This window comes from Antechinus flavipes, chromosome X (genome assembly GCF_016432865.1).
Source record: "Antechinus flavipes isolate AdamAnt ecotype Samford, QLD, Australia chromosome X, AdamAnt_v2, whole genome shotgun sequence".
Lineage (NCBI taxonomy): Eukaryota > Metazoa > Chordata > Mammalia > Dasyuromorphia > Dasyuridae > Antechinus > Antechinus flavipes.
In genome coordinates this window covers 40,362,169-40,388,383 of record NC_067404.1, presented here as the reverse complement: position 1 = coordinate 40,388,383, position 26,215 = coordinate 40,362,169, and the positions used below count along the sequence as shown (strand labels likewise).

The 26,215-nt window shown below is 37.9% G+C and overlaps 1 protein-coding gene across 9 annotated transcripts in view; it reads right to left on the bottom strand.

Annotated features, from left to right (window-relative positions):
* The window catches only part of MAP7D3 (MAP7 domain containing 3), a 77,810-nt gene extending 52,315 nt beyond the window's left edge, over positions 1-25,495 (bottom strand). For 8 of the 9 annotated variants that reach the window (XM_051967855.1, XM_051967858.1, XM_051967863.1 and 5 more), the window contains exons 1-3: positions 25,354-25,492; positions 4,464-4,562; positions 4,288-4,368 (exon numbers count right to left, since the gene is read on the bottom strand). In XM_051967855.1, coding sequence (XP_051823815.1) covers positions 4,288-4,368; positions 4,464-4,562; positions 25,354-25,477 — 304 coding nt within the window. In that variant the 5' untranslated portion in view covers positions 25,478-25,492. Of the gene's footprint in view, positions 1-4,287; positions 4,369-4,463; positions 4,563-25,353 lie in introns of all 9 variants that reach the window. The other variant, XM_051967856.1, reaches the window with a different exon arrangement.
* Between the last annotated feature and the right edge of the window lie 720 nt (positions 25,496-26,215).

Genomic DNA, 26,215 nt, shown 5'->3' with positions numbered 1-26,215 from the left:
GAGTGAGTTCTCCAAGGACTTTTTTTTTGGCAGGCGCAATTTCACTTCTTTATCAATCTTTGTCAATAACTTGATTAAAGGCAAGGAAGGCAGGTTCATCTAGTTTGCAAATACTGGTAGGGATACCAATACTGATAGGGGTAACTAACACAAGAGGATCTTGACTGACTAGAGCATTGGAATGATTATAAGATAGATTTCATCAGAAATAAATGCACTTGGATCTGGTACAAAAAATTTAACTTCATATATATGTGTGTGTGTGTATGTATGTGTATATATATGTATGTGTATTATATATATGTGTGTGTGTGTATATATAAATATATAAATATATATATGTTATATATATAATATATATATATGTATATATATATATATATATATATATATATATAGAGAGAGAGAGAGAGAGAGAGAGAGAAACCTGATCATACATGGTTGTTCTGAAAAGATCTAGAGTTTTATTGGATGATCAGCCCAGTAAGAATCAACAGTGATGTGGCAGCCACCCAAACTACTAAGAATTGATCTGCATTAAGAGGGATATGACTTCTAAGAATAAGAAGGAGATAATCCTACTATACTCTTTCCTCATCAGACCTCCTATGGAATATTATATTGAATTTAAAAGGACAGTGATAAACTAGACAGTATGGGGGAAGGGAGGGTGATTCAAACAGGATGGTAAAGAGATTTGAGTCCATGTCACGTGAAAATTAGTTTAAAGAACTAGTTTTGTTTAGCCTGGAGGAAAAAAAAGAAGAGAGACATGATAGGTAGGTATCTTCAAGGACTTGCTGGACTATCATGAGGAGGTGGCATCAAACTTTTTCTATTGGCCCCAGTAGATACATTTAAGAACAGTGGGCAAAGAGGCAACTCCAAAATTGACATCAGGAAAATTTCCTAACAATAATCACTGTCTAAAATTAGAATGAGATGGCTAGAGGGACACCCCTCCTTAAAGCTCTTCCAGACCACCACTTTCCAGGTATGTTATAGTGGAGATTCCTTTAACATATGAGTTCAACTAAATGGTCTCTGAGTTCACTTCTGACTTTCAAATTCTAGGATTTTATAGTATAAATTTGAAATGTGTGGAATAAGAGATAAGGTGAAGAACTTACAGCAATGTTTAAATTCTTTTTCTGTATTTTTTATTATTTCTATGTCTCTGTGACCTACATAAGTACAGTGTGTGCAAGCCAATATTTACTTAAAACTTTAGATATATTTAACCAGAAATGATGACATTTATCCTTGTTCAATGTTATCAATATTTAGACTATTAGTTTAAATGATGTCAGCTCAGTAATCTGAAGTTTGAAGGTCTGATTGATGATTCCTCTCGCAACCAGGGAAACAAAGCATTCCGTTCTAATCTGCCTTTGGCACCAATGTTTAACGTTCAATTAGGGGAGAGGGCACCTATTTCTCAAAATAGAGAAATGCTCTATTTCTCTATGAAATGCTCCCCAACTTATGATGTAATCCTTTATAACAGAACCTATAAAAGCTGTATATCTTTACTAATTCTTTAGCCCTCCTACCATGACCTTTCTCTTTCTTACCTCTTGATGGGACGGCTCATCCTCCAGAGGTTTTAATAAACAACCTTTATGCTTTCTATTTTGAGTGATCTCTGAGTAGTCATTTTGGGTAAGGGTCTTCTACATCCCTCACAGAATCATATCAGCACTCTCCTTAAACGTGAAAAAAGGAAATCTCTAAGGAAATTGAGGCTAATTAGAAGAATGTCTCACAGGTTTCTCCTTAAAGAGGCAAATCAAGGCAATGAAAGAGTACATTTCAATGTGTTTCCAATAAGCATCATTTCAGAGGACAATTGAGCATTTTATTTTGCACTGCTCATAATGAGAATAAGCAAAAGGAAAACAAAGTAACTTACATTCCAATATCTTTTGCAAGGAAGAGAAGGTAAAAAAATTCCAAAAACTCAATCAACAAGTCAATCAACAATAAATTAAGTCAATATATATCTTATAACCTAGTGACTTAGACTCAAAGATGGTCATGGAGAAAAGGCTAAAGACACATCATAAAATAGAGTCTAGGAGGATTAAGAAAAGAAAGAGGCTAAAGACTTGTAGATTTTACAAAAGACTGTGATATGTCACAAAAACTCTCCAAAAAGAGTCAGAAGGGAGAAGCTTAGTTTTGGATACAGTGGATAGAGCACTGGCCCAGGAATCAAGAAGACTAGAGGAGTTCAAATCTGGCCTCAAATACTTGACACTTACTAGCTGCACAATTTTGGGCAAATCACTTAACCCCAAGTGCCTCACCAAAAAAGAGTGAGAAGGAATTGGACAAATCCTACTCTCATTATCACCACAGAAAATTAAACTATTATAAAGAGAAAGGCAAAAACTTATTACCAATGTGAGAATCATTTCAGAATCAGCTCTCTATCGAGACCAAAAACTTAACAGAGCTAAAAATAAAATAAAAAACCAAACCAAGAAAGTATATATATATATTGTAAACAGACACTTGAAGACAGACAATAGCCTAGGCCCAAAGTGAAATAATAGAATCAGAACAAGCTGGATTGCTTTTGGCAAAGTAAGCAACTCTTCCCAACGTGATCCCTGAAATAAAACTCTACTTTTAACACCAGTAGTTTTCCTAGTGAAGTTATATGACCGTGAATCATGGAACACCATGATCTTCCAAGAATGAAAATGGCAAGGGAAAGAAGTGTCTGTGTGGTAGTGGTGGTGGTGGGAGCTGATAATTACTCAGCTAAAGTATATTACCAACAATGACCTGAACAGAAGAAGTAGCATATCCAAAAGATGCATTATCAGTAAAGTTTGGGCTAGGGAGACAGGCAAATGGGAAGCCTAAACGCTGTTTAAGGAAAAGATGTTGACAACATTTAATGGCACACATAATAAGAAGGTGGCAATGGGTAGCGATCAGCACCATTGAAGGACTTAACTACATATAGATCACAAATATCATGACTTACTGGAGTATAATACTCATGCTAATTTCAACTGAAGCAAATATATCCAGCCCAGCATATTGTAATTTAAAGAGACTAAGTTGCCCTTGCCTGCCTCCCAAAATGGAAATGGAAGGAATTAAGGTTTACTTTCATTAGCAAGCATTTTCTAGACTTCACTTTAAAAAATATATTCAGTACTCTAGTTTCTACAGTCAGAATAATTTTGATTGTATATCAGACAAAAGCAGAACACTACCATGTTCACAGTTTCCCATATAAAATGACTAGGTAACATCTGTTCAGTCTGAAAAAAAAAAGTCTTCTACTTTGTTCCAGAGAACTGTTACATCAAAAAACAGGGTAATTTAGAATTCATTGGGATGAAGGCAAATACTAGTTTTCCAAGGTGATTTTGGTAGGAGGTAAAACAGAGATACTGTAGAAACTATAGTCTTTCTGGTTATAAAAGGACTCTTCGTTTAGATCCCTAATTCAATACTTCAATGACTGGGACTTCATCTTGGGGGGAGGGCACTGCCACCATCAAGGTTTGCTCATAATCTCCCTACTGCAGCTTTAGTGGCTTTGGAGGGACTGACTACAACATGCACTTCACTGCCACAGGCTTTGGAACTCAGAGTTACTCACCACCATGCTACATTGATGCACTGACGAAGGACTTCAAAACTTTATTTCTAACCCAGGCTTTAAAAGAATAATATCCATTTATGTAGTGTTTATGCTTATGGTGTATTACTATTATACATGAAGATGCTAAGACTTAGAGAGTTTAAGGAGCTTGCTCAAGGTTAGAGAGTAATTAAGTGTCTGAGCTGGCACTGTAGACCAGACTTTCTGCCTGATGTCAAGGCACTTGCCATATGTTATGCTAATTAATCAGAGGTGATGTCTTAACCAAAAAACACTATCTAAAAGCAAGATATTCTTCATAAGCAAAGAAATATAAGAGACATGTATTATCTGTATTAAGCATCTTGGTTACTGTATTTCATTCTTTAAATTAATTGCACTAGCATTCCATTTCATTAATATTAAGAGTGAAATAATTTTAAAATCTTGGTATTAAGAAAGTCAAACTTTGCTGTTCTTTTTCCTTTTCTTTCCCAAAATAGAAATTACTCTTTAAGAAAGTTAAACAATCAAACCTAATCAAAAATTTTCCCCTAGGTTCTCAGTCTCATAACTTGTAAGACATATCATACAACATGAGCAAAAAGCAAATAAGCCATCCAGGAAATGATCACAGAAACTAATTTTGAATAAGACTACACAGGGAAGTTCCAATATACCATGCTGCTTTTCCCGCTCTTCTCTGCGCTCTCTTGCCAGTCTTTGTCTTTCATCAGATTTCAAAACGGAGCCATCTATCACTATATAAAAATAAATGAAGAGAGAGTTAACTGAGGATACCGGCATTAAAGAGACAACAATTTGAGAGCTATTACAAACACTGCATAACTTATACCTGGCTTAGTTGATGACTTTATGTTCGAAGGTTGGACTGGAACAGTAGTACTGCCACTTTGGTTTCTTCTTTCTTCAGCAATGGCTTGGGCTACAGCGACTAAAATAGACATCAAGAGGAAGATCGGATTTAATATGTGGACTTTCACTTCATGGAAATCTGTTTGCTTTACTCCATGTATCCAGGACCATTCATCTTCAGTAACAAGCTAGCCTTGTTAGCCAGTGTTAGCATGTAGGTGAGTGACTCTCTGTGAACAAAAGTCCAGCTTGAAAGGTACAGGCCCATTCCATTTGCCATGTGATTATAGAGCAAGAGAAAACATGCATCATCCAGAGGAAGAAACAAAACTTCTAATGTGCACCACAATGCTCCACAAGTCCATACTCTATCTATTATAATATCTAGCCAATAAGTCCGTTAGTTGCTTTAACTTTTAGTCATAGAACATTAGTGAGGGGAAAGAACCTTAGAAATCTCTAGTCTAACTCTCTTGTTTGTACAGAGAAAGAAACAGAGGTCCAGAAAAGGGAACCAAGGGGGCCTCAGTACCTCAGCAAGTTAGTGCACAGAGCTAGACTCTGGTTCTCCTTCTGAGCAGTAGTAAATGGAATAAAATGGAAACCAACAAGACTTGCTCCCTTGCTACAAGAACAGGCTTCTGTTTTTCTTCCTCATCTGTAAGGTATGATGATGCCCTCCTACTAGACCAAAATACTTGCTCAAGCAGAATTCTGACCTGATGCTCTTCCTTATTAAAGCCCTACTTGCTTAGAAGAGTTAAGACAGGCCATAAAAATGAGTATCTTCAATTCTCTTTCACATTTGTCTTTTTAAAAAAGGTATGAAAATAGCACACCAAAGCAGCAAACACTGTTGTTGTCATCTTGTCAGTAGGAGACTGTGGCAAAGTCAAAAGCTAGTCTTCAAAGCATCTTGCAGTATTGTAATGCTTTTGAATACAGTTTCTGACATGCAAAGTATATGAAGATATTTGAGAAAACTTGTTTTTTAGGCCTGAGACCAGTAGGGATCCCTCACAGTTGAATGCTTCAACTCCAGATCTGTTCCCTCCTTCTCAATGCTCCCCTTGCTGCCTTTCCTATAAACTTTCAAACCCCATGAGGTATTTCACTATTTGATTTTCTGGCTAATGCCTAGTGTCTCCCTGAGTATCCAGAAATGGAAAACCAATCAGACGGGCCAGACTCAATCAAGGATGAACAGAGGAGAACCATGCTGGAGATAACACAATTTCCAAGGTGTTAAAGGATCAATCTTTAAGAAATCTGAAGGAAAGACAGTAGAAGCATCGGGGGGAGTCATGAACTATATTATTACTAACAATGTGGACAAAAAGAATATTAGGACCCACCAACCCTACATTCCTACGTCAAACTTTTATGAGAAAAAAAAACAAAAACAAAAACGAGGGCATCATCAACAAAAGAATGAAAACAGAACAGGTGTCCTGGTCACATGACCAATAATAATACTAAAGACTTTCTCCAAGCCTCACATCTCAAATTTCTCCAAGATGGAAATTATGGGCAAGAGTTTTCAATTTCAACTATCTCCATAGTCTAAGACACTAAGAACCCGGAAGTGATAAGCTAATCATCAGAGAAGGTTAATCCCTAAAAATCTAATGGATTCACCTGGTATCCCCTCTCTCAGCAGCCATTCCACTCTGACAGGGATGCGACAGAACTGAATTTCCTCTGCCCCACCCCAATTCTGGGCCGCAGAAAACCAAAAGGCAGAAAAGTCTGTTCTGGCTGAGACTACAATATGGCAGCTCTCTGCACTGCAGCAGTACTCTGAGAATTTAGGAAGAAAAGGAACAGGGGCAGAACTGTGGTGTAACACTCCAGTAGGTCTGAAGGGAGAAGAGAAAGGTGAGAAGGCAGGCCCCTAAATAGGGTCAGTTCTGTCCCCTCAGAAATCAACTAGAACAGAAACTAACACCAATGAAACCTGAATTCCCCAGCATGGGGAGAAGCTGAACCAGTTTAGCGGTCCAGCCCTGGGTAACTACCATCAAAAGTTGAAGGAGTCCGAAAGTGATAGGTTCATATAAAGGAAAAACACTTACAGTACACCAAAGATTTTAGGTTAAAGATTAAATTACACCTATAATCATATAACTAAATAATAAATAAATAAATCCAAAGATTCAGTTAAAAGCCCTTGAACACAAGCAGATAAACCAACAGGGAAGATATTAACAGAGGGGAAGATAGCCTCTAGATCATCGAAATACATTCAGACATCTCTGAATAAATATTGCCAGACAAATAGTTTGAATAGTTTAAGAGATAAATAAGAATATTGAAAGCAGAATTTATGGCTTATATGGCAAAATGACTGACAAAATATAAAACCTTGAATCCACAGCAGCAAACTCACCAAAGAAACAGAGAACAGGTACAGATAAATAGAAGTGAAGAACAATACAGAAGAGAACCAAAAAGCAACATTACAAGAAAGGAAGAGGCAAGCTTCTATAAAGAATAGCCCATAGGAGACCAGAACATTAGTCTCACAACTGACCGAAAGATGTAGAGAAAGTATTTGTTGATGATAAAACATTATTTGATTTTATAGAACAAAACAACGCCTTAAAGGCTCTCCCTTTCAACAAAGTGTCACCCATCCATATGTCAAAATCATATAAAATTCCTTGAAAAAAGGCTTTATTTAAATGCCAGGCTGGGGATTTTGTATTTTATCCTAGCGACAGCAAGAATCCACTGAAAATTTCAGAGTAGGGAAGAAACATGGTCAAATCGTTATTTTAGACATACTCATTTGGCAGCTCTGTTGAAGGGTGATTGGAAAGGGGGGAAGCCTAAAAGAAGGGAGACTAATTAGGAGCTTATGGCAATAGTCCAGAAGAGTAATGGTGGAGGCCTAAACTAGGGGAGAAACTACTTCACTGATGAGAAAGGGACAGATGCAGGAACTCTTGTGAAGACAAAAATGACCAAACTTGTCAAGGACTAAGCCATCAAAACCACAATAAATTGAATTATAATCAGCCACACCAGACTTTAATTTTTTAAATGTGTGAATCATTCACTCCCACCCTTGAGATCATTGATCCACTGAAGTAAATCACTCATTTGTCAAGGCCTCCAAGCATACATGGAAGGATGAAAGCAGACAAGTATGTTCTCTTAGAATCCTTACTTGTCTTGGTACCCTTGGGATTCAAACCTCAGGGCTGTTAGCAAAAGGTAGCACAAATTTCATTTGTGAGTTTCGTCAAAGAAGGTTAAATTCCAAAGTGAGGAAAAGTTCAAATTACATAAAGCCTTACAGATTAAAATCAAATCCTGAAAATATGCCTGGAAGTAAGTCAGTTGTAAGGGTAGGTTAGAATGCCCAGTTATACTCTGTTCTGTGTAATCAATGCAGACACACTACTCTTCTATATAAGCTCACAGTTTTAGAAGGTCAAGGTTAAACCCATGGAAAGCGCTCATTTAAAAGCTTGGTCAACCCAAAGCTTTTTTTTTTTAAAATCCATATTTTTGAAAGAGACATTAATCTGTGAGGAAAATGAATTTGTAAAGACACTCCCTCTGTCTGAGAACCCAATCCACTGTGATCCAAGAAGCAACCTTATTTTCAACTACGAATATAAAAATAATGTTGCTTCTTAATCCACAGGAGGGTAGGAATTAAAGGAGGAATCTAGATAAAGTGGACTGAATAAAGAATGTAAAAATATAGGTTTGGGCAATCTCCTTTCATATAATGAAAATGTGACATGGGAAAATATTTTAAAAATAAAAGACGGTGGCTATGAATATATTAAGTTTAGAGAAAACTTGTAAAACTCTCACGTGTGGTAGGAAAAAACTTTTGAGGAACTGTTCAATTTGTTCTACAATGAAAAGTTATTGGCTTAGAGATCACAAAACACAAATTATCTTTAGAAGCATTTAGTATAGAAAAAAATGACATGAAAAATCTTTTTTGAACACTGAATGCTCCAAAAATGAAAATCAATAATAGCTAGCAATCAAATGCTAACTCTTTTCCCTCTAAAATGCCCCTCAAACTATCCTACCTAAAGACTTTGCTCTAACAGGGTACAATTGAAGACAAACAAGCTTGGAAGGAAGAACACTTCTCCATGACAACTAGTTCTATCACAGTAATAATCCTCCTAAAGCTGTGCCCAGGAACAATCATCTCAAAGAGCTTAATCTCAAGTGATGCCAATGATAAATACTAATCACAATACTTATTCAGCAATTCTAAACTGTCACCCACAGCTGCTCCTCTTCAAGTCAAAGCCTATAAAATGGGCAGTTATAACACTATATTAGTTCTCTTCAGAATTCTGTCTACAAAATGAAAAATAAGAAACTAAAAAAAGGAGTATTTTATTCAGTTGCAAAAGGAACTGTGACTAAGATTTAGGTTTGAAGTTTTATGAATAAAAATGGAAGAATCATAACTTCAATAAGGTTTTGATGGTATTTACTATCCCAGGAAATTAGTTTGCTTGTTTTTACAGATTAGTTGATATTATACTTACTCCTGTTTGAATAGCAACACGAAAATAAATAGCCACCACAAATAAATTTATTCAGTTTCCATGGGGCACAGGGTGCTTGGCTCCAGAAGTGAGTTTATTCTTACTTCAGAGGTGAATTTAATAAATTCCTCCTAAAATACATTTGTGTCACTTTTCACCAGCTGACAAATTTGAAGTCAATTATACCTTGACTGTATTAAATGTGCTCTAATCAGGAAAAATAAATCAAACAAGAAATATATAGTTGCTATAAAAGGAGGAGCATTTGAAATTCAAGGCTTTAGAGTTGCTGTGGCTTTTAAGGTATGCTCAACATTTGAGATTTTGGGGGGTGTCTGCAGATCTATCTACAACACAGTTAAGCTGCTCCAAATCACTTATTAATTTTCTGACTCAGACTGTGAGGTCTGTAAGGAACCTACAGAACTAGGTGGCACTGTCAAGACTACCTGCATTCAACTTCAGACACTCCCCCTAGCTGTGTCACCCTGATCATGTAATTTACTGTGTCTCAGTTTCTTCAACTGTGAAATGAAGAAAAGAGTAGCACCCACCTCCCAGGAAGGATCAAATGAAGTAACAATTATAAAGCACTTAGCATAGTGCCTGGCACATATTAGGTGTTATATAAATGCTAGCTATTATATACGATCAGAACTGGAAGGCACTTTAGGTCAGCTAAGCCACTCTCCCCTCTTTTTATAGGATAGGATAAAATAACTAATTATTTGTCTGTTGTAGATTAACCAAGTGAATCACTTAACTGAAAGTTTTAATATTGGAATTATTCGTTTATACTTACCCAGCTCAAAAGAACCCATAAGTAGAATTCCCTCAGCTATTCTCTTCCCGTATTCCCTGCCTTCCTTCATCAGCACCTGTCTGTATTCCAATACGTGGACAGAAGGTTTTAAAGGAGTTAGTCAAATTTTGGTATGCCCAAATATGACTTTTCCCAGAGAGAAAAATTCTGACTTTTTTTCCACCAAGACAGAGACCTTATTCTAAGTGGTTTGGATGAAGAGGGAGGACTATTTTTAAGGCCTGCTGAGAAAGATGTCCAGACAGGAAGTGGTCAACAGTCTAAGGGCAAAGGAGCTTGGAAAGAGAATCAACTGTAATTATCAGGAAAAGGAAGAGAGGCTGAAAGGGATTTTTCAATTACTCTGCTCATTTCTTTTCTCTACTTGATCAGTGCAAATTCCAAACAAAGCCAGGGTGCAGCTTCCTAATCCAGGTCCACAACAGAAGTAGATTTCCGGATATGAAGTTACATTTACCTAAATTTTATATAAAACTATAACAATTCTCCTCACTTATTCATACAGAGACAGCAATTAAAATCCTCAGTAGAGTGGTTTATAATCCTGGTTTCAAAATACCCCCAGGCATTTCTACCAATCTCAAAGAGTCCTTAAAAATTCTTAAAACCATTTCTCTCAAAGGAAGAAATCCAAAGTATCAACTACCATATATTACAAAAAAACTGTTCCCACTCACTAAATAATCAGAAAAATGAAAATTAAATCACTTCTGGGGTACTACCTCAAACCCATCAGTCAAAGATGACAAAAATGGAAAAATTGTCTAGATAATTTTCCTTAAAGCACAGATCATACTGTGTGATTTCTTTACTCAACCAACTCCAGGGCTTCTTGTTGCCCCTAGGATAAAGTATCAACTCTTTTGGTTAACTTGTAAAGCCTGTACAACCTGACTGCAACCTAATTTTCCATCTATACTGGCCTTCACAGTCCCTCTCATAATTGGAAATCCAGTTAAACTGGGCTCCTCCCAGTCCCCTACACACACCACCAGTCTCCAAGCATAGGCCCCATCCCAGAATACACCCTCATCACTCCTCCTCTCCTTATCTTGACCTGAAGAGGTCCTCACTTCATTTAAGAAGCAGCCCAAGTGCCATCCTCAGCAGAACTTCCTTCCAAATCCCAAATGCCAGTACCCTTCCTCCCAAACTACTTTGTAACTTTATATTTATGCTTTGTATATATCTGCATATATTAATATGTATATATTTATGCTTTGTAGCTTTATATTCATACAGGAAGTAGACATGGCATATATATAAAAACAAATAAATCTCAAATAGAAAGAGATTGTTTAGTGAATGTGGTAGAAGAGTGTCTGGGAATGGCATGAAAAATGAGAAGATGAATTCAAGTGAGGGGCAGGGAGACCAGTAAATTGGAACCATAAGAGAGCTGGGATCCAAAAGAGCATGGAGAGTAGCAGTGTCGACGTGAGGGCGCTGTGGCTTAAGTGCCAGAAAATGGAACAAGGAAGAAAACCGAGGTTTAAATTGAAAAGAAGTCTGCTGACTAAAGAACAAGTATTCCAAAAGATAGAAAGGATGTGCAGATGTGGAATAGGGCATTAGAGTGGTAGGGAGGCAGGCAAACAGTCATGACGGGGATGGGAATTGAAAGTTATCAGCTGTGGATTCAGAACTACTGGGGTGGAAATTGAAGTATACTGACAATTTAAAAGTGAATCTAGAAAGAGTTACCATTGGTTGGAGAAAAGTCCACTGAAGAAAGAATAAGATTTGACTATGGAAGTTTCTCCTCTGAGTTTCATCCCCCTGGGAGGTGGAAATAGGTCCTGTAATATGCCTCACAGCAAAGCACAGATATTTGAGCACGGTCAGAGGCCTTGAAAAAGGACCTGAGAGTCAGGCAACAGATGGAATCATCTAGTCTTTAGATGGCATGAGATATGATGAAAAGGACAAATTCAGAAAAATCTAAGAGGATTTGTACAAACTGAAGCAGAATGAAATATCAAGTGATTAATTTATACAATTTACAAGCTATAATAATTAAGACCACCAAAAATAGGATTCTACAATTCTACTGGAGAAGGCTGCTTCTCAGCCCTTAGCAGGAGGTGATGGAGCAAAGGTACAGGAGACATTTTCAGAGCCTGACTATTTATTTGTTGGGGCAACTAGCTGACTCCATGAATGAAATTAGGAAAACCTGAGTTCAAATCCAGCCTTAGACACTTATTAGCTGTGTGACCCTGGGCAAATAACTTAATTGCCTTAACCTGTTGGAGAAGAAAATGTTAAACCACTCCAGTATATTTGCCAAGAAAACCCCATGGGAAGTGTGGTTCACTTGGTTGTGAAGATATGAACATGACATACTTTTTTCTTGGGGGGGTGGTGGTGATGGGAAAGCTGAGTTTGAGAACACAAGGAAAAAGCAAAGAAAGAAAAGACAAAAATAGAAAAAGAAGGCAGAAAGAGAAAAAGAGAAAGAGAGAGGAAGGAAGGGAGGGAAAGAAGGAAAAGAAAATGTCAATGACTAAAAATACAGAGGAGAAGGTCATTCAGAAAAACAAATGGGGGTGGGGATGGGGGTGGGGGGTGTATTGCTACTACTATGTGAAACTTGAATAAAAAAAACTTCAAACAAGTTGTATGTACTAGAAAGAGGTTTCACCTGTTACTTTTTTGTTTTTGTCTTGAAATATTCATGTTAAGTTAATAATAAAAAGAAAAAAATTAAAAATAAGCAAACATGTACTATACAATGAATGCTGTAACATGTATTCCTGTTTTTCAAAGGTACACAGATTCTGTGATTAATAATCCAAATTCATTTAAAAGATTTCACGTCAAAGTCACTTTTTTTGCAATATCTTTTCATTATTATGTGGGGATCGATGAAAAATTTGAATCTCAAAAAGGGTCCTGATACTTGACAAGGTGGAGGAACTCACTGCTGTACACTATTTTTGAATAGTAATCAAGTTCCAAACAAAGTAAACAATGTCCATAAAGACAAAAACATAGAGCAGATAGATGGTAGACACAGCACCAACCTTGATTCAGGAGCAGAGTTCAAAATCTGCCTCCTACACTTAACACTTCCTAGCTGTGTGACCTCTGGCAAATCACTTAATCCCAATCGCCTCCCAGAAATAAACGAACAAATAGATAAAGTGAAAGAAGAAAGAAAAAGCTGTAACAAAGTAAAAGTAACTGTAATCATTTCCTGCTAGAAACTTTCTCAGAGATAAATACAGTGGGAAGCATGGGAATGTATTACAAAACATCCCAGAGCATGGCAGCAAGAAAACACTTTTAAAAATTAGATTTCCCCTCAAATTCTAAGTGTGCACATTACATTTCTAGACCTACTTGTTACATACTGAAATAAACCCAGTCCCAGTTAGGAACTCAGCTTATATGGTAGTATTAAGGGCATTTAAAAACTGAGGTGAGGCAAGAATTGAAAAGAGGACTTCAAAAGGAAAATTTACTCATCTCTATCCTATGAACTAAAGAGGAATTGAAACAGATCCTTGTTGGTTTGAGGAATGACTTGTTTCTGGGTGGGCAGAGAAAGAAGTTAGAGATCCTAAGAAGAACCTTTCATTACTAATCCCTTGGGTTCTGGTCACGTTTTCTGAAGGTAGTAGATGAGATGGACAGTGAAATGAATAAAATCACAGACTCTTAGAGCTGGAAATTATATTAGAGATCCACTAGTCAATCCCTTAACTTTTTAGATGAAGAAACTGAGACCCAGAGAGGTTAAAAGCCTCGTCTTGGGATTTTCTTTATATGTTTGAAGATGTTTTTAAAATGGACATATCTGGCATTCGGAGAAGTCATAAAACATGGTCTTCAATCTTTTAGGCAAGTGGTCCAATTCACTGGTTACCGCTAACCTAACTAATAAACTGATCATGCTTGGGGGAAAAAAGCATAACATTTTCAATAAACTAATGTCAACACATTGAGTCAAGGAGCATAAAAGTTCTCCCGTTTCCTTAGCCTGCCCCCAGACCCACTTTTCATCTCTCCTCTTAACACATCAACACAAAACTCTAACATGAGCTATTCTCTCCTTGCTGTTGATTCATACCCACTGTGGCACAGGGAGAGAGAAGGAATTAAATATTTTGATTTTTAAAAGATATTTCTAGATAGCAGAATGTGGAGACTGAATCAAACTTACTTCCCTTCAAGCTTCCCACTTGGGCCTGCATTCAGCTGATAAAGAGTAAACAAAGGAGATTAAGGTAATTGAAGAGGACATAAAGCAGAGTGTCTTCCACTTAGACAAGACTCAGCGGAGTTGCCTTGAAAAAGGTGCAGTAGGCACAAAATGCAAATAATAAACTTTTCTCCTTCAAGACATACTGCCATCCAGGGCAGTACCTGGAAAAGGCAGGGTGATGTAGTGGGAAAAACACTGGATTTAGAGTCAGAAGTTCTGGGTTCTAGCCTGGACTCCACATCTTACAAGCTGTATGACCTTGTCATTTATTCATCTGTAAAATAAGATGTTGGATTCAATAATTTTTGAAGTCCCTTCCAGCTTTAAATCTATAATTCTGGGATGCTAAAAATTTGGAAAAATTAAAAACAAACCAAATCAACCACCTTCTTCCATTTATATAGTTAAACCTTTGGCACAATAATTGGAACCATGTAATAAGTATTTGTTCAGATAGATGTGAGGGGTACAGCTTCATCAGTTTCACAATTAGAGACTGTTTCCTGGCTCAGCCTCACATGCTTGTTTTCTCCTCAAGAGTAGGAATGTTTCTCTTGCCTTTATATCCTTTTCTTTCTCACCATCAATTGAGATTCTCCTACCACCATCCCCCTACACTCAAACAAGCACATAACAAATTCTTTAAAAAAAATAACATTGCTGACTGGAACTAGGTCACTTTTTATTTAACCAGTCAATAGATAGTTGTTTTCCTGTTTCTATAAATTTTGGCTAGGATGCACAGCTCTTACAATTCACAAAGGCTTCCAGAAATATCTATTTTTTCTTCTTTTGGTAGTTACCAAGTTTACAATCAAATTAAGGAGTCCCAACCTGATCAAAGACAAAAATTTGGAGTTGTCATCAATCTTAATCCAAATATTTATATAATTTAGTGGCTCTAGGACTTAAATGGCATACATTCATTCATTCCCACATTTAAGTAACAACAACTACTATCACTACCACTACAACCACAACTACTTCCATTACCACCATCAGCTTTAAATATTATATTAGGCTATAGGAGACAGAAATATAAATAAGCCTTGACCCCTTGCAGAAGTATAATTCAACTCAAAGAACATGTGTTAACATTGTGGACAAGACACTGATAGGCACAAACCAGAATATTGTTAAAGGGCTAAAAGAACAATGTTCTATTCAAGTCAATAGGTAAAGCCAGATCACTTCTAAATCAGAACTCAGAGAATACTTGGCGGGGGGAGCCATATTGGCAGTCTTAAGGGATCCCTAGAAGTTTAAGAGGCAGAGATGGGGCTAAGGGGGAAGGAAAGATATTTCAGGAAGAGAAGAAAATGAACAAAAACAATAGGCATTGGATGTCCTGAATAGTGACTGGTCCAGTTCAGATAGATCATGAAGCAGTGATGAGATATATAAGTGAATAAAAAGGCTGCAAAGCTGAGTTAAGACTGACTTTTGAAGGGCTTTAACATCAAGATAAGGAGTCTTTTTAGGCATCATCAAATAAATGGAACAATAGAATATTGGGAGAAAAAAGGGACCTTGATATAAAAGTCCTTGTGGGCTTATACTCCAAAGAGATCTTAAAAAAGGAAAAGGGACCCGTATGTGCAAGAATGTGTGTGGCAGCCCTTTTTGTAGTGGCCAGAAACTGGAAACTGAATGGATGCCCATCAATTGGAGAATGGCTGAATAAATTGTGGTATATGAATGTTATGGAATATTATTGTTCTGTAAGAAATGACCAGCGGGATGATTTCAGAAAGACCTGGAGAGACTTACATAAACTGATGCTAAGTGAAATGAGCAGAACCAGGAGATCATTATACACTTTAATAACAATACTATATGATGATCAACTCTGATAGTCATGGCTCTCTTCAACAATGAGATGATCCAAACCAGTTCCAATTGTTAAGTAATGAAGAAAACCAGCTACACCCAGTGAAAGAACTATAGGAAATGAGTGTGGACCACAACATAGCATTTCCACTCTTTCTGTTATTGTTTGCTTGCATTTTTATTTTCCTTCTCAAGTTATTTTTACATTCTTTCTAAATCCGATTTTTCTTGTGCAGCTAGAAAACTGTATAAATATGTATACATATATTGTATTTAACATATATTTTAACATGTTTAACATGTATGAGACTGCCTGCCGGTTAGGGGAGAGGGTGGGGGGAAGGAGGGGAAAAGTTGGAATAGAAGGTTTCGCTAGGGTCAATGTTGAAAAATTACTCATGCCTACTTTTTGTAAATAAAAAGCTATAATAAAAAAAGATAAGGAGTCTGGAATTTATTCAGTAAGCAGCAGAGAACTACTAAAGGTCTGAGAGACTAACTGAAGGGTTAGTTTCACTACTCTGAAGCTCTAAATTTTTCTTTTGTCAGAAAAGGTAGGAACCTATTAATTGGATTAAAAAGTTGTTAATGTGATTAGAGATGTGCATTAGGAGGATCTGACAGTGGTATGAAAGCTGAAATAAAGATTGGTAGAAATAGGAAATAAGCAAACAAGTTAGGTGACTTGCAACAGTCTAAGTAAGAGGTAATGAGATCTGATAACGGCTATAGCAGTGGGAATGGAAAAGATGGGGTGAAATTCAGAAATATTGCAGAGGCCGAATTAACAAGATATGGGGAGAGGCTGAAGTTAAGGATGACACGATAAACACATAAGCAACTTGGGAGAATGGTGGTGCCATTGGATGGAAGAGTGGAACTTAGTGGAAAGAAAATAAGATGCACCCCTTCCTAATAAAAACACTGAAGGGCATAGGAATAAATTGAGTTTTTCTTAAAATGATGAGTAGCATCTGACACCATCCCAATAAGATCAAGGGTGAAACAAAGATGTCCATTATCACCACTATTATTCAATATTATATTAGAAATGTTAACTTTAGCAATAAGAGAAGAAAAAGAAATTTAAGGAATTAGCATAGGCAATGAGGAAACAAAACTATCACTCTTTGCAGATGTTACAATGGCATATTTAGAGACTCCTACACAATTAACTAAAATACTTCTAGAAACAATTTTCAGGATGTAAAATAAAAAACCCACATAAATCACCGGCATTTCTATATATTACCAACAAAGCCCAGTAGCAAGAGATAGAAAAGAGAAATCCCATTTACAAATAACTGTGGACAATATGAAATATTTGGAAGTCTACCTGCCAAGACAAACACAGGAACCATATAAACACAATAACAAAACACTTTCCATACAATTAAAGTTAGATTTAAACAACTGGAAAAATATCAACAGCTCACGGGTAGGCCAAGCTAATATAACAAAAATGACAATTCTATCTAAATTAATCTATTTATTCAGTGCTATACTAATCAAACAGCCAAAAATTGCTTTAGAGAGCTAGAAAAAAATAATAAAATTCATCTGGAAGAACAAAAGGTCAAGAATATCAAGGGAATTGATGAAAAAATGCAAAGGAAGGTAGCTTAGCCACACCAGACCTAAAACTATATTATAAAGCAGGGATCATCAAAATCATTTGGTTCTGGCTAATAAACAAGAGTAGTCGATCAATGGAAAAGGTTAGGTACACAAGACACAACAACAAGACTAAAGTAATCTAGCATTTGATAAACCCAAGGACTCTAATAAGAACTCACTATTTGCAAAAATTTCTGGGAAAATTGGAAAATAGTATGGCAGAAATTAGGCACTTACCAACATCTAACACCCTAGACCAAGATAAGGTTAAAATGAGTTCATGATTTAAACATAAGCAAATTAGGAAAGCAAGGAATAGCCTACTTATCAAATCTGTGGAGAAGGGAGGAATTCATGGCCAAAGATGAACTAGAGAACATTATGAAAAGCAAAATGGATAATTTTGATTACACTAAAAAGTTTTTCCTCAAACAAAATCAATGTAGCCAAAATTAGAAGGGAAGTAGAAAGCTGGGGAAAAATTGTTTTACTGCCAACATTTCTGATAAAGGCCTCATTTCTAAGATATATAGAGAACTAGGTCAAATTTATAAGAATACAAGCCCTTCCCCAACTGGAAAATGGTCAAAAGTTATGAACATTTTTTGGATAAAGAAATTAAAGCCATTTCTAATAATGTGAAAAAATGCTCTACATCACTATTGATTAGAGAAATGCAAATCAAGACAACTCTGAGGTACCACTTCATACCTCTCTGTTATGGGCCAGAACTCTTATACTTAAAGCAAGGATTCTTAAGCTAAGTAAAATTGATAAAACAATGGTTATCTTGTTTAGCATAGTGATTAATAGTTCTCCAAGTTCAGTATGACTGATTTAATCTTACAACAAATAATGGTTTCCTAGTGATATTATGATTGGTTTATACTCAGTGTAGAGCATATAAGCTGGGACAAACTCAGCCAGGGACTCAGAGACAGATCCATTCACTTCATCTCCAACCGTGGTGGTGGTGGATGGCCTCCTGCACTTCCCCCACTGAGACCAAGGCCCATCTGAAAGGCTCTCCAGAAAGCTGCCCAGTCCCAGGCAAGGAGACAATAAAGGATGTGGACTTTAACACCTGGCTATTCTCGTGGTGATTACTGAACTGAAATGAAGGCAGGTTCAGAGACTTCCAGAAAACCAACAAAAACACTACACCTCTCTGATTGGCTAAAATGACAGAAAAATGTAATAATAAATGTTGGAGGGGACCTGGGAAAACTGAGACAGTGATGCATCGTTGGAGTTGTGAAATGATCTAACCATTCTGGAGATCAATATGGAACTATGCCCAAAGGGCTACAAAACTACATACTCTTTGATACAGCAGTTTCACTACTGAGTCTATATCCAAGAGATCGTAAAAGAGGGAAAAGGACCCACATGTGTAAAAATGTATGTAGCAGCCTTTTTTTTGTAGTGGCAAGGAACTGGAAAATGAGTGGATGTCCATCAGTTGGGGAATAGCTGAATAATTTATGGCATATGAATGTAATGGAATATTATTGTTTTATAAGAAATTATGAGCAGGCTGATTTCAGAAAAGCTTGGAAAGACCTATATGAACTAATGCTAAATGAAGTGAACAGAGCCAGGAGAACATTACACACAGTATCAATAAGTTTGTGTGGTGATCAACCGTGATGAACTTGGCTCTTCTCAATAATGCAGTGATTTAAGGCAATTCCAATAGACTTGGGATGGAAAGAGCCATCCACAACCAGAGAGAAAACTATGGAAACTAAATGTGGATTGAAGCATAGTATCTGCACCTTTTTTAGTTTGCTTTTTTCTTTCTCATGGTCTGATTTTTCTTTCACAACCTGACAAATATGGAAAAATGTTTTTTTAAAAAGTATTTTCGCATATAATTTGTTTAGATGTTGGTTGGGAAGTTTTGTTTTGGGGGAAGTGACAAAATATACCTATTAATTTAAAAAGAAAATAAAATTGTCCCTTTCAGCATTAAATCTGTGATCTATCAGAATGTCCTGTACTTTTACATAAAACACTGCATTTAGAGATCATTTGGCTCAATCTCATCACTTCACAGATGAAGAATTATACTGTAAGATTAAGGAACCTGCTTAGGCATAAAGATAGTGGCAGAGTCAGGATCTGAACCCACGTCCTAGGCTACCCAGTCCAGCACTCTTTCCATTGTACCAAACTGCTTCCACAAGTAGGCACAGGATTTTGAACTTTACTCAGTGGATAATAGGGACCCACAGATGTTTTGGAGAATGACACAACCAGCTCCTTGAATAAGGAGTCATTCACATAGGGACAATAGCTTAAGCCATGGGGCACAGATGAGCTAAGAGGACAGAGAAAAAAACAATAATAAATGTTTGGGAAGTGTTTACAACATTAATGTTGATTTAATGGAGATTTATGTTTTTAATGGGTTTCAAAACTTGGATATTATAAACTAGTCCATCATCCTTGAGCAGTAAGTTACCATAGGAAAAATCTCAGATTTTAAAAGCTGGTTTTACATCTTGGCTCTGCTACTTACTATCTCCCTTACTTTAGACAACTTCATAACTCCTTGGGAGCCGAGCTCCAAATATATAACACAAGAGGGTTGGTCCAGACGACCTCCAAAGTCCCATCCTGGCCCATCTATGATCTCATAATCCTTATATTATTGTTCCCTCTCTTTTCTCTTAAATTGGCAAATGATGTTAAGCGTAAATCAGCTATACTAGTATTGCAGTTTCAGTGTCCCAAAGGACAAATCAAAAGAAAAGTTCCTAATAATTTGTAAGATCTAAAGCAATGGTTACTAGATGGGAAGGCTTTCACTTTTAGGTCACCACTTCATTTACCATGCTATTTGTTTCTAAAAGCAGTTGACAAATTTCAATGAAAAGGGAAGGAGAAAAACATATTTTTAAGTCAAGGTCCCTTTTTTCTCCCAATATTCTATTGTTCCACTTATTTGATGATGCCTAAAAAGACCTGTATTTTGCTATTCACTGAAGCAAACCTGTTCTTTCATTTGCTTCAATCAGCATCTCCAGAACAAAAGGGAATTGTCATCTTACCAATGACTTTATAGCAGGGGTTCTTAATATATTTTGCGTTGTAGATATCCCTTCTTTGGTGACCTGATAAAGCCTAATATTCGAAGGAAATTTTAAAATTAAACTAATGAAAATAAAGATGTGATTTTTCTTTTATCCAAGTTTACAAACCCTTTTTCCCCAACCTCCAAAGGGCTGGACTAAAGGTTAAGAACCTCCATTCTAAAGTGCTTCCTAATGGCAAAAAAGTAATAGCTACAGATTTTCTAAGTAATTTAACAAAGTTATATAGCACATAATCAGAAATAATAGGAGCTTATTCAGTTCAATATAAGAAGATAAATGTCTAATAAGTGGAATTAGTCAAACAAGGAAAGGGCTGCTTTGTGAAATATTAAGTTTCAGGCTCTTGATGTGTTCAAACAAAAAAATCATTAACTCCTTACCAGAGTGGTTGGAGAAAGGATTCTTACATGGATGAAAAGTCAAAACTGTAGAGTCCCATCCTCATTATGTTTCTTATATAAAGTACTCTGGGAGATAAAAAATGAGATCACAGGCCCTATCATTAATGAATTTATAGTAACAGAAAAGGCAAAGCATCTATAGAAATAAATATAATACACAGAAAAGGCAAACCATCTATAAAAATAAATATAATACACAGAAAAGGCAAACCATCTATAGAAATAAACATAATACAAAGACTTCAATAAAAGTTGAGACGAGAAAGGAAGAAAGACTGCAAAGGAGGTAACAATATTTTTGATGCTGCCTTAAAAGATGGAAAGAATTTCGACAAGAAGATAGAATGCTAGAATGGATGATATTCCAGGTATAGGGAATAGCATCTATAGATAGATTGCTAGAGTAGATACTTCAGGTGAAGGTGAATAGCAAAGGCCAAGGCATCAACCAGGGCATAAGTTGAGTTTGGCTGGGAAATAAGACATGTGAGGAGATATGGCTGAGAGAAGCACCATATAATGAAGAGGACTGGACTTGAATGGAAACATTGGGGTTCAGAGCTTGCCACTGATATTTCTTAGATGTGTGACCAAGGACAAGTCATTTAACTGCATACCAAACTTTAGTTCCCTCATCCATAAAATGGAGAAAATAATATTTGTACTAATTTCTTCTTCAGATTGTATGAAACTTTTTTTTTTTATTTTTAAGCTCTAAAGCTAAACACTTTGTTTAAAAAAATGAATTACTAGAAGGTTGAAAAGGTATGTTGGGGTCAAAATTATGAAAGATCCTTAAGGTCAGGCTTTAATCTAGGCATAATTTGGTAGCAATGGGGAGTAATATGATCAGAGATGTGTTTTGGAGCCCATGGTTTTAGGGTTTTTTTTTTCCATTTTACTTTGACTTATTTTTCAAAATACAGTTCACTAAAAAGGAGGTGGACTGTCTCTGCCTAGTTCACCACTAAAAGTGATATTTTGAAATCAATCCTTGTGGCCAATACTTACTCTGCCCTGAATAAGAAATAAGTATAATATAGCAAAAACAGTCCCCAAATCATTTATAACTGGCTTTGGAATGTTTTTCCACTATAACTCATTAATTGGCTATAACTCATTAATTGGCTCTGGATGAGCCTATAGTGATGAGCTCCACCTCTAAGCAAGTAGCTTTGCTCCCACCCATGGCAAGAGACTGTACCCTTCACCCCATTCATTTATTTTGCTCTCAGTCACAAAGGGAAAAGTGAAAATGTATGGATAGAAACTGTTTCCCATCGCTATAAAAATAATCCCAGCTAAATAATGCAAGTCAGTAATATTAGATTTACATTGTAAGAAAAATATTGTGATAGAATGCAATGGTGCTGATGTTCTGGAAACTCAAATGCTCAAGGCAGTGATCCTAAATTTTTCTGGACTTTCAATTTTTAAGAGACAACCTTTGCTAACTGCAAAACAAACAGATCTTCTGCCATATAAAGGCATACAAAGAGTAGCAGCTATAATTTACTTCAAGATTTTGAATGCCATCATGGATAGAGAAAGAAGAAAAAAGTACACTGTCCAAGTTGGGATTCAAACATAATGGTTACTAATTTTTTGTTTTGTTTTTTCCATTTTTTTCCTATGCAGACAGAAGATAGCACACACAAAAAAACCTTAAACAAATGATTAATTTACTTAAATTTTGTAGGCATTATTTGTAAAGGAAATATGTTAAAGAATATCAGAAATCTTTACTATGTTTCTAATATTCTTTTTCCAATTAGTGGAACCAACAAAAACATCGTGACATTTTAATTAGTCCTCAGGTGTATGTAAAACATCATGGTCTTGGAGTCAGAGGACATGGCTTTGAATCCAAACTCTTTTTATTTGCTAACTATAGGCCCTTGGATAAGTTATTTTATAACTCCCTGGACCTCAGTTCCCCCCTGTATAAAATGAAATGGAAGGACAACCTCAATGGTCCCTTCTCAATTTATGATTCTTCTATGAGACAACTAATTTCTACTGAAATAATTATTCCTTTTAAAAGTTATTCACAAGACAATCATCTCTACTATTACCATTAGTTGACCAGAAGTTGCTAGAACAGACCTTTTACAAAAACTAATTTTTTTCTCTTGGAAGCTAAGAGCCAAAAAAACAGAGAAATTAGGGAGAAAAGGAAGCTCACCGGATGCTAGAACTTTGTATCATTTTGAAAAGCAAATATGTTATCTATCCCACACACAGAGGAAAGCTAAGTAGAAGGAAAATTTCCCTTTAGATGAATATGTTTACAACACAGCTCTATTTTTTGGTTTGTATAAAAAACTATTAATGTCCACAACAGCCTCATAGTTAAAAAACAACAACAATAAAACACTATCTTCTTTAAGTATAAAATATAAACGATTTGGGGGTTATTGAGACTATTGGCACATGGACTTCGAATAACCATTTCAGTCACCGAGATACACAAATCAAATATCAGAGAGCCTTTAGTATCTATCAATAAAGCAAACCTTATTACAAACTAGGTCAACAGATCAAATCCAAAAGTAAAGTACTGAAGGAAAATGCCTTTTCTTAGTTTTTTAAGGACACACATTCTACTTCTCACTTCTTTCTGAGAGAAATATTCTATCTACAAAGTATATACAAAACACATTCCAAATTCTAATAGCTTAATTTCACTAAGTTTTAGACAGGCCAAATTTAAATTCTTAAATATAAAAAAGCAAATACCTTCTAGGATTTTCAATATATTCAAAGAGTCCACCCAAACTCGGATTACAGGCAATTCACAATGACAGTTAAAAGGAACACTAAGGGCCAAGTCAGTCATGGGCATCACCACCACCACACCCGTATGCAGTTCAGCCCCTTAGGGAAAACAATCTATTCTAGAAAACAGGCCGAAATGCAACTAATCAGAATTTCAGAAAAACCTTCAGGTGTGGAGAAATGTTCAGGAGCTGAACCACATAATCTGGCTAATGAGCTAAATTCAGTTGCACTCTATAGGTATTGTACTGTAAGTCTCTGAATGACATATTGTATGAGTCTTATGCTGCAGCAGCAGCAGCAAAACAACAACCAAAAAAACAAAAAACAAAACAAAACAAAAAACCACTAAGGGGAGCAGAGAATAGTTTTAATCTCAACTCTGGAGTTGCAACAGCACCCACGCACCCTCCAATTAATATTTTTTAGAACTTTGGGGGGAAGAGGTTATAGCAGGGTATTAGAAGCTTAAGGCACTGAAATGGGAAGGAGACTCTGAAGTCATTCCTTACCTTCCTCACCCCAAAGCTTTTACCTTGGTTTGTTTTATTTCAACTCGGGGGATGGGATGGGGGAGGGATTGTAGGAAGAAGAGGGAGAGAGAAAGAATGTTGGGAAAGGGGGAAGAAAGGGAACATGGGGAAAGTTGGGGAGAGAGAAAAATGGGGAGGAAGAAGAGGTGCAAGTTGGGGAGAAGGGGAAAGTTGGGGGTGGGAGAGAAGGGGAAGTTGAGGTAGAGGAAAAATTGGGATGGGAGAGAAGGAGAAAAGTTGCGAAGGGGAAAAATTAAGAGGAGAGGTGAAAAATTGGGAGTGAGAGAGAAGGGGGGAGTTGGGGAGGGAAAGTTAGAGGGAAGAGAAAAATTGGGGGAGGGGAGAGGAAAAATTGGGGGAGGGGGAAGTTGGGGTGAGAGAGAAGCAAAGTTAGAACGGAGGGGAAAGTTGGAAGAAGAGGGACTCATTTCCCCCCACCCCCACCTTCCCCCCGTGCCCCAGCACTTCAGTCACCGCCGCCCCCCGCACTTTCCTCCGACCTCGAGGGAGAGCGGGCGTCCGGTCCCGCTTCCTCCTCCTCCCTGCCAGCGCCTCCGGGCCAGCATTATAACGGTTTCCAGCGGAATCCGGCAGCGGCCTCGCCGCCGCCCGCACTCGCCCGCACGCCGGGTCGCCCCTCAGTCCCGTCCCTCCCTAGCCCAAAGGAGAAGCCCGTGAGGGAACGACCGGTAGTTTCCCTCCAACTCGAGGGGGGCATTTCCGCGGACCCCGCCCGAGCAGCCCGTCAGTCAGTCAGCCCGTCTGCCCCGGGCGACTCCTTCCCCCCCAACCACCACTCCCGTCCCAGCCCAGCCCCGGCCGTCGTGGCCCCGGGGCGGAGTGGGGGGTGGGGGGAAAGGCGCAAGGGAGCCCGAGGCCGGGGCTGCAGGAGGACAGGGCAGAGCGGGGGACCGTAGAAAAAGTTACTTCTCCCTTCTCCCCAGTTGGTGAGAGCGTTCCCGAAACTTCCCGCCACAGAGCTCAGCCCGGGGAAAGGGAACGGGGAGAACAGGCACGTCCCAGACCGAGCTCGAGGTTTCCTCACCCAACTGTTCTCGCATCCCTCTAAGGGATGTCCCACTGCCGCTACCGCTACCGCTACCGCTGCCGCTGCCGCCGCTACCGCCGCCGCCGCCGCCGCCGCTGCCGCTCGCGCCGGCGTCCGCCATCTTCGGTCCCGGGAGCCGCAATTGGCGATGGGCTCCCACTGCGCAGGCTCAAGGCCGCCGGCCGCCTAGACCTCGCCGCCAGCCGCTTCGGTCCCAAGCGTGCGAAGGGTGGGGGGAGGAGGCTGGGGCGTGGGGGGGGAGGGGGCGCGAGACGCTGCCGGCTTCTCCTCTGCCGAGACTTAGCCCTCCCTTCTCCCGCCCTGTGTTCCTGCTGTCGTGGCCGCCGCACCTCCACCACGATCCCGCCACTCTAATTGATGCCAGCTCCCAAATCCCCCCTGGCTAGTTGATAATACCACGGGGGGAGGAGGGGGTTAGTAAGGTTAGAAGTTGTTGAACATACAAACAGGCACCCATCCTACAGAGTCGTGGGACGGGCCGCAGCCCACCCTAGATCTCTGGGACGCGTCCCGTCCCGTTACCAAGTAGTGAAGGTACACGTCACGTTGGTTAGAACGTGCTCACGTCGGACTATAGAACCCCTCACACTTCAAGAATGTGGCTAGTAAATGACGGCGGGTGGGGGGAGGGGGGAATAGATACGTAGGAACATACATAGATGGATACGTGTATACAAATTGTGTAATTATATATATAAAAGTATAATTATACCTAAGAAAGAAGAGTAAATATATAGAAAAGGAGGCCGATAGATCCGTGTCAGAATCAAGAATAAATCAGTTCATATACTCAAAAAGTTATCAAACTGTGTATACCCTTTGACCCAGCAGTGTTACT